The sequence below is a fragment of the Leptonotus elevatus genome, chromosome 8, assembly GCF_054856555.1.
Source record: "Leptonotus elevatus isolate MCC_2025b chromosome 8, RoL_Lele_1.0, whole genome shotgun sequence".
NCBI classification, from domain to species: Eukaryota; Metazoa; Chordata; class Actinopteri; order Syngnathiformes; family Syngnathidae; genus Leptonotus; species Leptonotus elevatus.
Window position 1 is genome coordinate 3247580 of NC_141246.1, and position 13452 is coordinate 3261031.

Sequence of the window (13452 nt, forward strand, 5' to 3'; positions counted from 1 at the left end):
TTTTATATCTGTATTTCTATAACAAAAAAAAATCTAGGTTTTCATACTCTTGTTAACAAAAGTGGGAAAAAAATGTTAAACTAATAGAAATAGTTCAAATAAATTTTTTACGTCTTAGAGTTAATCTGTTCTGGAATAAATTATATATATATATTAAATATGATGGAATATTATATTACACACAAAAACACATTAATTGGCAATGAATTTTAATGATTTGACATTTAAGCTAATTAAGAAAATGATATTTATGATTTACATTTATTAACTATTCAATGATCTTTCTGTTCACAGTATTTAACTGCGGCACGGACAAAAATCTGTATTCAGTACTTTTTAATGGCATTGATTTCAAATCAAATAATTTTTCCTTTATTACCTTTCAACTTCATTTGTGTGCCCGAATTTCAACACAAGACTTCAATTTGTGTCCCTCAAAAGTATTCATTGAGAAGAAAAACATGAAAAATATCATCAAAGCTCTTCTTTATGAGACACTTCGTCGGCATCCTCCGCAGACTCGCCCGCTTTCTGCAAAACATCAGAAAATGGATTCATTATCATTATTACCGAGAGGTCGATTCATTTGGGGCTTAGTAAGCCAATACGAACTTCTTCTTCATCATCATCATCATCATCGTCGTCGTCTTCCTCGGGCAAAACTCCTCCGTTATCCAAAAACTTTGACAACGTCTCCAGGTCGCGGCTTCCCGAGAACTCCGCCACCTGCGCGACGAGAGAACAACATCTGGAGCGAAGAGCCGTGTCCCCGCTACCGGTATAAACGTGCATGCGTGTGAAATTACATAAACCAAGATATGCGAGGCAAATTGATGTCCCCACTAACCCATATGAACGTGTACGTATGTGAAGAAATTTGCAAAACCGGCAACAACATGAAGCTGTGATTGAGTGAAATCGGTCGTCCCCGGCAACCATAATAAGCAAGTATGAGAGTGTGTGAAATTGTCATCACCAGATCTGGCATAAACAAGAATGTGTGTGTGTGTGTGTGTGTGTGTGTGAGAAATTGCCGTCCCCAGCTCGCAACCTTAGCATGAACGCATGTGTAAGTGAAAACGTGCGCCGCCGGTACCTCCTTTCCGCCGGCTGGGAAATATTTGAGGGTGGGGAAGCCGGTGACGCTGACGGCCTCCAGCTCGTTGGCGGTGGAATCCATCTTGGCGATGATGATGTCATCACGATCGGCGTACTTCTCGGCCAGCTGGTCCCAGATGGGAGCCAGGTCCTTGCAGTGGGCACACCAGGGAGCGTCTGCAAACGCAGTAGGACTTTTTTTGTTACTTTCCATCCGTAGTTGCGGGAATGTTATTGCGATTTTTATTCTCCACACTTTTTTTTTTTCAACTGGCTTCAAAAACTCTCGGGTCTATATCGTCTCATTTCACATCACTTACAGCATTGCCACGATTTCATGTTAAACTTTTTCCCCATTCATTTTCAATGGGACTGACATTGGAATTTTAACCAAGTCCCGCTTTTCCACGCCCTTGCGTTTCCATAATGACGACTGAAAAGTTTGAGTTTGTTGAGAACATTTTGAACTCACAAAACTCCACGAAGACGTTCTTGGTTGGATCCAGAGCAACAGACTCAAAATTTTTCCCCACCAGGACCTTAACAGCCGCTTTATTCCAGTCCTCGGGCACATCTTGGCTGCGATAGTAAGGCTGCGGTACAAAACCATGCAATTAGCATTAGCAATAGCATCAAGCGTTAGCCTAGCGTGTGTGTTTACTACCTTGGCCGTACCATCCAGAACCTCCTGGCACAACGGCGGCAGGTCGCTGACGAGATCCGCCGTGTCCACTTTGAACTTCTTGCCCGTGTCCATGTTGATGACGCGAGCCGCGGGCACGCCGGCCGCCGACAGGCCGAAGAATTCGAGCACGAAGGACACGTCGGTCGACACGTCAATGGTGATGAACATCATCTGAAAGGAAGCGCGGAAATCGGCGTGAATTTGCGGTTTTCGTGAACATCGAAGACAACGTTGAGACGTAACGTCAACTTGTGCTGTCGCATATTTTTAGAATACAATAAATCGACCAATCGGATTTTGCATTAAAGTGTATTAAAAAACTTTTGTTTCCCCTGATTGCTGTTTATTAACTCATTCACTCTCAGCCATTTTCACTGAAGCAACCCCCTTCGCTCCCGGGCTGTTTTACTGGATTTTGACTGATTTTGCAAGGCCCACAAAATATAGTGTTCTATTTCTATTTTTTTTTTTTTACATGGAAATTAGAGAAGATTAGAAAGATTGGTCTCTCTTCTTTCATGAGGAAAAAATAAGTATATTTCTATCTGTTTCCGTTTTGCAGCAATTAGCATAAGAATATAGCCAAGTTTCATCAATATTCACAAATCTGCTTAAAACTGTGGGGGGGGGATAGCTTTTTGCAACATGGCCCTGGTTGATCTCTTATACTCTGCTGCCATCTGCTGGCCGTTTTTGCTTCAAGCATTCTCTTCAGTTCTGAGGCTGCATCAAAGCCTTCTGTATGCTGTAGCATAAAAAAATAAAAAATAAAATAAAAAACGTATAAAAACATCTTGGTAATATTTTAAATAGAACGTATTGATACGTTTTTAGGGAGCAAATGAGTTAACCAACTTCGTATTTGTATAGTGATCTTAAAAAAAGGGGGATTGATGTCGTACCGGTTCAGAGGATTTGGATAATTAAAAAAAAAAAAAAAAAAAAGGCTCCAAATGACTACTCGATTATTAAAATAGTTGTCGATTAATTTGATCATCGATGAACTTTGTCGATTAATCGATGAACTTTGACAGCTCTCATGTCAACACTTTCATCTTTGGGGATATCGGGCGCTACCTTGCCCTTATAGGCCTTGGCGAGGGTCCTGACTTGGTCCACGAGTGCCGCGTGGCTCTCCGCCGTGCCGTTGATGAAGAGCAGGCAGTGAAGGCGAACTTTGGAGCTGAAGATTCGATCCCCCGTCTGCGCAGACGCAACATCAAGGCAAGTGTGCGTGTGTCGTCGTTGTGTTATTTTTTTGTGCGTTTGCGTTTACCTGCTTCGTGAAGGGGACGACGAGCTCCAGGCTGTTTTCTTGGATGAAGTTGGTCAGATTGCTTTTGTCCAACGTGTCGTCCTCGGGCAGGGCGTAGTCCACTCTGCCGTCGTCAAACTAAAAAAAATAAATAAAAAAAAACATGGATTATCAAATATTTTTGCCTTGAGAATTTTTTGTGGGCGTCATGATGGACATGCACTTTTTTTTTTGCGTGTCTGAAAACAACACTACTGAGCCAAAATGGCCGCTTCAAAGTACAGCCCAACTGATTCATCGGTAAGCCCTTTTCAACTCCGATATTTTTTTTTTTTGGTATACACACAGTAACACATTAAAGCTCGATACTAAGTACCATCCTTACCTTCTTGAAGAGCACCACCGCGTCCGATTTCAATTCGTACTTCTGGAAAACCTCCGGGGATGTCGTAACGCCGAATTCCGTATCGGCCATGTCCATGACCAACTCGGCAAACCCCTTCGCCGCGTCGCTTTCCAGACTCTTGGTGAGGCAATGGAGTGTGAAGACCCATGGAACGGTACAGTAGAGACTCCAAAGTAGAGTTACCTTAAAAAATCCCACAACGGTGATGTTGTGGGCGTCAACAAAGCCGGCAGCAGAGCCGGCGTTCTCCAGGACCGTTGCGCCGGGACCCGTGCGACGTTTCAGCCACTGGATGATTGCCGTGACTGTCCTCTCGCCTGGAAACGTTTTTTTTTGTGGTGAGTTTCCCGTCTTATGCTTTTGAAGAACGTCTGGAAATTGAACCTAAAATGGCTGCTACAAACTCAAATGGCAGATTTCCCATATCTTTTTGGGCGCGGCTTATTGAGACTTTTTTGTCGATGTACTCATGATAGACATGGATACCAAATTTGGAGTTCCTGAAAGAGGCTCTGGGAGCTTTTATTTTATTTTTTTAAAGGGGGTCAAATTTGGTCACTTTCAAGTAGGAGGAAATTATTTATAATGGCAGTCAGAGGTGGCAAATCCAGGTCCAGAAAGTAAAACCCTGCCAGTTTGGCTTTAGGACCTGATGCTAGCTAGCTATCTAGCTAGCTCCCTAGCAGGTAAACGAGCACCATGGGAGCTAGCTAGCTAGCTAGCACCTGAAAGTAAAAACCCTGCCACAGTTTGGCTTTAGCCCCTGATGCGAGCTAGCTAGCTCCCAGCAGGTAAACGAGCACCATGGAAGCTAGCTACTACGGAGCTAGTTAGCTAGCACCTGGGGCTAAAGCCCAACTGTGGCAGGGTTTTTACTTTCAGGTGCTAGCTAGCTAGTGTTAAATTATTAACATTGTTTTTCAGTTTCAATTTATATTTTAGCCGTTTTTGGAGTCATTTAGTTATAGCTGTGTAGCTCAATGAATAGTATTGTCTATTGTATTCTTATCTGTCTCACTCTCCTGAGAAAAGAAGGGAGTATAGCCTGGTACCGGTCTCAGTCGGAAGAGGGGAGGGACAGGCTGATGTATTATTGTTTTTCTCTAATCTGATTTATACCTATGGGAACTTGCTGAACTTGCTGATGGGAGGAGACTTTTCGTATTCACCCACTTTTCAATAAATAATGATGTGCCGGAGGAGAAGGGACACACAATCTGAACAGAACACGGTTTGAGTGTCTTCATTGTGTGACCAGAAATTTCTGATACCTTTGCAAAGGGACTTCTTCACCAGAATCTCACCATTCAGTTAATTGAACACGCAAAGAGTAGAATACAAATATTCTTTACTCTAACACTAGCTAACTCCCATGGTGCTCGTTTACCTGCTAGGGAGCTAGCTAGCAAGCTAGCACCTGAAAGTAAAAACCCTGCCACAGTTTAGCTTTAGCCCCTGATGCTCCCTAGCTAGCTCCCTAGCAGGTAAATGAGCACCATGGGAGCTAGATACTACGGAGCTAGCTAGCTAGCACCTGGGGCTAATGCCAAACTGTGAACAGGGTTTTTACTTTCTGGGCCTGGATTTGACACCTCTGATGGCAGTTTGGTTGCCCAAAGAATAACAACATCAAAGAAACCAAGCAAATAGTCAAAATGACACTAAATTTGAATTGTGTTGCAAAAAAACAAGTAGTCGTCAAACATAAAAGTCCAATCATAACTGAAAAGTGATTTTATCTTCTTAGGCACAGTAGAAGACCCATTGTTGATTTACTATCTTCGCTTCAGGCGACAGCAGCTACCGGCTATTTGATTTATTTGGTTCTTTTTTTTTGAATACCGGTATAATCGGCGGGTTTCTTTCGGTCGCCGTGGAGAAAGAGCTTGAGAACAGGGAAGCCGGAGACGCCAAACTCCTCGGCCAGCTCCTTCTCGGCGACGGCGTCCACTTTGGCCAAGCCGACGGCGGGCTCGTCCTTTTTCAGCTTCTCGGCGGCCTCGGCGAAGACGGGTTCCAGGCGCTGGCAGTGGCCGCACCACGGCGCGTCTGCGCGCACAACAACACGCAAAACAATTCAACTCGAGTCGGAAAGCACACGGTGACTTTTTTTGGGGACGGACTGCACACGTTGCTGATAGGACCTGAAACTTTGCTCCCTGCACTCGTGGGAAAGTGGAAGCCGGCGAACATCTGGACGACGGGCCGCTTTACACGTGGCTTATCAAGTAGATATTAATGCGAAAAATTATATTTGTTGTGTTTTCCTTTAAATACAACATTTAAAGGATGGTTTAGTAACTTTGCAGTACTACAGTATTAAAAATAATAATAATAATAGTTCCAGTTTTGTCTAGTTAAATATGCTGTATTAAAATGTATTATTTTTAGATTACAGTCTACTGGAATGCTGTGGAAGCAACACATTTGAGGCAACATTTTTTTTTTTTTTTTTGTAATGTAGTTTTCTCTTGTACAATAATAATCCATGTAATGAAATAGAATTGGGAATTTTATTATATAAGAATATTGTGTTAAAATAAAAGGTCCATCGCTAATTGCTTTGAAAATAAACTCTTAGTTTTTTGTTTTCTTAATTGATTTTAAAGATTTTTATTTTTAAAAAAAAATTGTGGGGGGGGGGGGATTCTTCCATGTAACTAAATTTGAATAAATAAAAAAAATCAGATACTTTGAAAATGCTTGAAAATTAAGAAATATATTTTATTTTAAATATTTTTAATACAAATTAAAATATTTAAAATAAATTTTATTTATTTTAAAAATGTATTTTTCCTAGCACTTTAAAATGAAAATAATGAAGAAATTATTTACAAAACCTTTTAAATGCAAATTATCATTTTGAATATGCCAAAAAAATTGTAAATGTAAATACAAAGTTAAATATTTTAAAATACTTAAATTCTTAAAACATTTAAACTAATTACAAAATATTTCAAATACTTGTCAAATGCAAACTATCGTATTTTTTAAATATTGGTCCATTTTTTTATTACGTTTTTGGGACGTCTGCATTTAGTTTCATTCCATAAATGTAAAAATTGAAAAATTGGCAAAAATAAACAAAAGTGTTTTTGTGACAGTGACAGTGACACGATGATATTAAAAAAAAAAAAACTTTTAAAATATTTTTTTTTGAAAATATATATATTTTTTACAAATCAATTAAAGATGTTTACAAATAAAATGTAAAAAATGTGCATATATATTTTTGAATACTTAATACCTTGCCAACCCCCGAAGCCTATTAGCCCTTTTATGTGTTAGTTTAGTCTACTCACAGAATTCCACCAATAAAAACTTGGTCTGGTTGAGCGCCTTGGCGAAGTTGGCGCCATGGAGCACCATCACATTGTTGTCCTCCTCGATCTGGCTGAGGTTCGCCTTCTCGGGCGGCTCGTCTCCTTCCTCCCGGTCCCGATCCGGGCTCGTCCCTGCGGCGCTTTCCGTCCCAGCGGGCCGGTCTTTGGCCCGAGCGTAACGGCGGGACGCCAGCAGGAGCAGCACGAGGCCCGTTAGCGCTAACGCTCGCATCCTCATCATAGCCAGCTGCGTGAAAGACACGGGTCACGTTCGTACCCTTTTTGACAACATCAGAAGGGAGCGTGTGGCAAAATTCTACTGGCCTCGCCTCTCGGCCAATCAGACGCACACATGCAGGCCTTTTTTGTTTGCTCTCTCCAATGAAAAGTTGATCTGGATGAGCAAAACTGGCTTATCATCTTTTTCTTTGTTTTTCAAGTCCGATTTTTGCATATTTTTGCTTTCAGTTTGCCTCCAAATAATTATCTTGCTGTTTATTCATTTCCAGCATTTTTTGGAGACGCTTTTGTGCGTCCTGTTGTGTCACACACATAGACCAAATTCCACGTTGATCCATGAAACTGGTGTTGTTTTTTTGCTTTCCGAGTCTAACCCTTGAATTCGCCCCAAAATGTCTGCTTTAAACCAAAATGGTCGACTTTCCGGCACAGGCCCTGAAGACTTTTTCGCGCGTCCTCTTATGTCAGACATATCCACCAGATTTGATGTCAATCCGTGAAACTGGCGTGGTGGGTCTGATTCTTTTCATAATCCCAGCCCTGGAATTTGCCCCTAAAATGTCTGCTTCAAACCAAAATGGCCGACTTTCTGTTCAATTTGGGAAATAGGTCCTTGAGACTTTTTGCGTGTGTCCTTTTAGGTCAGACACATCCACCAAATGTCATGTTGATCTGTGAAACTGATGTTGGGGCATGTGCGACACGTGGATTCTATACGTGTCCTGTACCTGTAAATGGCAATGCAAACATTTGCGGCGTGATGCCTTTTTTCCCACGTCACAGTCAAATACTGAATGCTGATAACGCCACTTGAGGATTCCGCCATCCGTTTCAAATAGCAGCATGAACTATGGGTCAAAAATTGACTAATCCTCTACTTGGGTCTATTTATTCAGTCTCGAGGTGTTCCTCAAGGATCAACCTTAGGTACCCTTTTTTTTTTGTAATGACCTTCCTTGAGATTTTTCAGACTGCTCTGTTTGATTATTATAACTTATTTTGGTCTTTTTTTTCTCCCTTTTTTTTTTTTAGGAGTACACTCTAAAAAGTTGGGTAAAAAATAACCCAATTATGGATCAAAAACCCACTTCATGGGTCAATTAGAATTTTTATACAAAATGACCCAATTTTTTGATCCAAGTAAAAGATCTGACCAATATTTATGAGTTGGTTTAGACTAAAAGACTCAATACTCAAAGTTGGGTCAAATAGACCTTAGTAGAGGATCAGTAAATTTTTGACCCATAGTTGGGTTATTTTTTACCCAACTGTTTTTTAGAGTGTACTCTACCATGATTATATGTCAAAAGCAAAAAACAAAACAAAAACAAAATAAGTTATAATAATCAAACAGAGCAGTCTGAAAAATCTCAAGGAAGGTCATTACAAAAAAAAAAAAAAAACTACCTAAGGTTGATCCTTGAGGAATACCTCGAAGCTGAATAGATAGATCCAAGTATAGGATCGGTCCATTTTTGACCCATAGTTTTTAGAGTGTAGACCCACAAAAAAAGTCTCAAGAAGCCATGCCCAAAAACACAACAGGAAGTCTGCCATTTAGTTTCAAAGTGGATTTTATAAGCTCATTTTCAGAAAATGTAAACTTTGTATTTAATAGCGGACAAATCTTTTAGTTGACCTCGATCATTATATAAAACAAGTAAAACTTTATGCACATCGTTTTTAAAAAAGGGCTACATGGAGACTTCACATACTACATTTCCCATAATGCAACTGGCAAAATATTGTTTAAACATTGATAAAAGGCCATGAAATGACCGGATTACTGTGAGAACACAATTTTTCTTTATAATCAATTAATTGTCTGATTAATTAAAAATATGAATAAAATGACAACCCCCCACCCCTTAACGCTTACAATAATACAATAATTTACTGTTTTACAATATTTTTTAACCATTAGCATTTGTTTAACTTTACGGAGACAAAAATCGTAAATTTATGTGGATAACATGGTTATATTAAATCGAAAAAAAGGGGGCCAATTTTTAATTGATTTTAAAAGACCTAATAAAATAATTAAATGATCCAGCCGATTAATCGGTTGGGGCCTAGTAGCTTACTTTATTTTAGTTTTAAGTGTTATTTTTGCACTTTTATGACATGTTTCGTGGCACACACACAAATCGTCATTACAGCAACAGCATGACCTTGCTGCCCCCCCCCCCCCTCCAATTGTCAAAAATGGAGCAGTTTTACTTTATTTTACTTTTAAAGTTTATTGTTACATTTTTAGAAAACACTTTGTTACAGCAATGCTGATAAAACACCACAAAAAAAAGGTAAATACATACAATTCAAATTCTTTTTAGTCAATGCAGCAAGTCTGCGTCATCCGGGTTCGGGTCCCAGTTGGCCAGCAGGTCGCTAAAGTCCGGGTGGCAGTTTTCCAGCGTATGCAGGCTGAAGTTGCCTCGGGTGTCACGTGGGGGGGCGTCCCCATCGAGGGGGTCCGGCTCAGTCCAGAAACTGAGCGGCAGGTGCCTGGCGTTCATGGGGCGACCCTGGCCTTTGCCCCGGGACTCAAACAGCTCGGCCAGCGGGCCCAGCTCCGAGGAGGGGCGCCCCTCATCCGCCCACCTTGGGGGCCATTCGGCCGCCGCCCCGGCCAGCCTCGGCGGGTCGTCGTACCGCGGACGCCCCCCGGCGGCGCCGCCGGAAACGGCGCCTTCCTCATAGACGTCCCGGGCCTCGCGCCGGCCAAAATATCGGCGGACGTCTCGGCTGATGACGTCGGCGAACCTCAGCAGACGCTCGGTTGCGTCCTGGTGGTCTGACGAGACCCGGTGGTCTGACGAGACCGACGCGTCCTCCTCTTCATCTTCATCAGTCGACCCCTTCTCCTCCTCCTCTTCTTCTTCATCCTCCTCTTCCTCCTCCGGGGGGAAGTAGGCCGGAGACGGAACCCGGAGCTGGAAGTTTCGCATGACGCCCGTCGCCATCGTAGTGAGTGACGGCCGCTCTGACAAAACGGTGACGCTATATATATACGCCTCGGTGTGTGCGCGCGCGCGCATGCGTGCGTGCGTGCGTGAGTGTAAATATTTGCGTTGGTCAAACAATCTCGGTTTACTTTAGCACCGGGCAACTGGGAAAGGGGTTTGCGCCTTAATGGACCCTCTGCCAGGAGCGCCATGGAAAGTTGGCACACACACACACGCTTAGATAAACACACGTGGGCTTATGAGGGCAGTTAAAGAATAAAAAGAGCGTAAAATCGAATTTCACGCCGTTTTGACTTCTAAAGGGGGGGCAGAAAATAAAAATTAGACCAACACACGCCACCAACACGCAACTAGACAATGTGCAATTTCTTAAGAAAGCTGAATGAAAAATTAGAATTTTCTGGAATGATATTGAATGATGTCAAAGTAGAATGAATGATATACAATGAGCTGGAAATAGCTGAGCATGTTAAAGGTAATGAAATGTAGAAACTGGAGTGGAAAAAGCAGGAAGGTGTTAAGAATCGAGTAGGGCATGGAGTAAGGTTTGAAGAATATGGAATGGACTAATAATCATCCCGAAAGTGAAATGAAATAATACAAATAATGTTGGGTCTGCCATTAAGAATGAATGGGGGAAATTACGGTGCAAAAATTGAGAATTGTGGGTAAAGCGTGAAGATTTGGAATTAAAAAAATATATATAAGCAAGAATGGCGAGAATAGTTGGAATATGTTCAAATTGGAATGACGATAATCGGATGAATTATGCGGAAGTAGATAGATGCCAAAAAATGGAAGGAATTTAAAAAAATAGGAAAAACAAAGAATTTATAGTTTTTATAGATTTGTTATATTTAATTAAAAAAAGAAAAGGAAAAAAAAAGGCTTACCTGAAACCAAATTTAATTTTAAAACAGTTTCAGTTAAAAAAAAGAATGACAATTTTTTTTTATATGAGATAATATAGTACAGTATACTGTAATGTTATGAATAAAATGAATAATTGTTCAACATATTAGAACGTTTCATGATGGAAAAAAAGATATTTGGTGTTATAAAAACTCATGTTTAAGATGAAGTTATACAGATTATATTGCACCACTTTAAAAAATGCGATATAGTGCTTAATTTCCAACAAAACAACTGATAATTAATTAGTAAATATTACATGATGCCAACATAATAATATTTTTTTTTCTCAAGCAAAACTAATAACTCAAAAATAATTATGGTGGTACTGTATAAAAGCTTGTTTATATATAATATAAATATAAATTTAGATCACTTCGGTAAGCAGATGTTTTATGAAAATATATATATTTAATTCAAAATATACTGACTTCAATCCAAAAAATCGACAGATGAAATATTTTATATTTAAAATAACTGTAATTCCAAGTAAAAAAAAGTATTTAACCCTTGTTAAATATCAGCAGGATAAAAATAAGTATAGAAAACAAATTGAATCTGTTTTGTTAAAATAATACAGACATACTAATTGTAAATATATATATATATATATATATATATATATATGATCTATTTATTTTTTATTTCCTTTTACTATAATTAAATATTATTGATATATTATGCAAATATTTAGTCTGATAATTTTTTCTTTGCTTTCTTTGTATTTCTTCAATATGCTCTTATTGATACACTTAACAAAATGCTTTAGTTTGACTTTCTGCATTTTTTTTTATGTACTTACCCAATCTTCATTTATTGTCACATTTTTCTAATTATTCAGTCAGATTTTTCATTTAATAAAATGCTTATATTCATTCAATGTCCATATATTGCTGCATTTTTTTGATCATTATCATGTCTGATTCTCTTTTATTTTACTCCTAAATTTTAATGATACTTTATTAATATAGTTCACATTTGGACATTTCTACAAAAACAAATGCTTTGCGTTGTCATTAAGCGTCATTAGAGGGTCAACTAAATCCACACACAAGTCAATTACATTCTGTTTATGTGTGCACGTGCTGTATTACCGTGTGTGTGTGTGCGTGTTATCAAGACCCCCGCCTGGCCACCCCTGGTCATCAGTATCCTGGCTTCCGTGTTGACTTTAGGCCTCAAGATCAATAGCGGCAATATGTCCGCACTCCACCGTCTGATGGCAAATTACACGCTCTTTTAACCACACGAGCGCTATGTACACACACGCGCGCGCACACAAATACGCACACGTCATTTTTTCCATCGCTTTAAAAGCACGTTACAGTTTCTGGTTTGTTTCATTGTGATCAAAAACCTTAAACGCATCAGTTAATACAATTTCGAGTAATGTTATGTCCCAGCATCACACAAACGTGTTGAAAATGCATTCATGATGATAGTTTCTGATTTCTGTCGTAAATATATGTTTTTGTGAGTCACAAATGTGACAAATATGGGTCCCTACATGTGCCTTTATGGGGAGCGCTGTTCATGTTGTACACGATTTGGCCGTTAGGGGCAGCGTGGTTCCGTGCGTTCGGATACACTGTTAAATTGTAGCAACGTTCGAGAGTAGAAGGAAAAAGTCAACTAATGCCAATAAAAGTTTGTTTTTTTTGCAGCGTAGGAAGAACATATGTCTGCGAGTAATGTTAACATGCTTCTCTGTATACAAACATGAAGCGTTTTGTATGAATAGCCGTTTTTTTTAGTGATAAAAGTGTCGCAAGTAGCGCGCTAATTAGCATTAGCACGAAGGTGGTTCCCATGAGGTTTCAACGACGCAGAGAAAAAAAATTGGTCACTTACCTGCATTCCTTCCAATGGCCAGCAGAGGGAGACCTGGCGCTTCTAAACTCGTACAGAAGTCTATGAAGAACAATCGAAAGTTATCAGAGGATTTCAGTACTGAAGCACATAAAAACCTAAATAAAGCGCAAGTACTCACCTGGAGACGCCTGGCAGACATCATGGAGGTGGCAAGAGAAGCAGTGTGGTACTGCCACCCAGTGGCTTTGAGTAGGTATCGCTCGGTCTGGCCTTTTTTCACTTTGGGGAATTTTCCAAAATATTAAGACTGAATAATAAGACATAATTGTTGTATTTGAAAAATATATATACCGGTATACTACAATTTCATTCCAAGGTTCATTTAGAAACTAAATGATCAAACTAATGTATGTTATGTAAATTATTAAGTCTTTTGTAAATTTTTAAATATCAATGTGAAGATTGTTTTTAAATATAAAAATTGCTAAAAATAAATAAAAATAAAATAGTAGTAGTAAGATACATTTAAATGAAAATAAAAACGTTTTTGAGACTTAGTAATTAAATACGGTGGTCCTTGCGAAAATAAAAGCAAATATTTGTATCCCGATATTTTGAAAATAAACAAATACAAAAAAAAATTTTTCTCCCACTCATCACTTTTTCTAAATAATTATATTGTATAAATACTTATGTGATATAATATTGCAATTCATTTACACGTTATGAACACCATAACCAAAATATAAACAGGA

General features: G+C 39.3%; 2 protein-coding genes across 2 annotated transcripts; both read right to left on the reverse strand.

Annotated features, from left to right (window-relative positions):
- Positions 1 to 319: 319 nt before the first annotated feature.
- Positions 320 to 12796, reverse strand: pdia2 (protein disulfide isomerase family A, member 2). Its single transcript, XM_086082616.1, has 12 exons — positions 12737 to 12796; positions 6747 to 7014; positions 5287 to 5493; positions 3628 to 3761; positions 3424 to 3561; positions 3060 to 3176; positions 2861 to 2986; positions 1763 to 1954; positions 1571 to 1691; positions 1097 to 1275; positions 613 to 726; positions 320 to 531 (listed from the first exon to the last, which is right to left on the reverse strand). Exons 1-12 carry the CDS (start codon positions 12740 to 12742, stop codon positions 475 to 477), a joined length of 1659 nt encoding a protein of 552 aa, XP_085938742.1. The 5' UTR covers positions 12743 to 12796; the 3' UTR covers positions 320 to 474.
- On the reverse strand, positions 9341 to 9970 carry percc1 (proline and glutamate rich with coiled coil 1). Its single transcript, XM_086082617.1, has one exon. The coding sequence runs from the start codon at positions 9968 to 9970 to the stop codon at positions 9341 to 9343; it is 630 nt and encodes a 209-aa protein (XP_085938743.1).
- Positions 12797 to 13452: the final 656 nt, after the last annotated feature.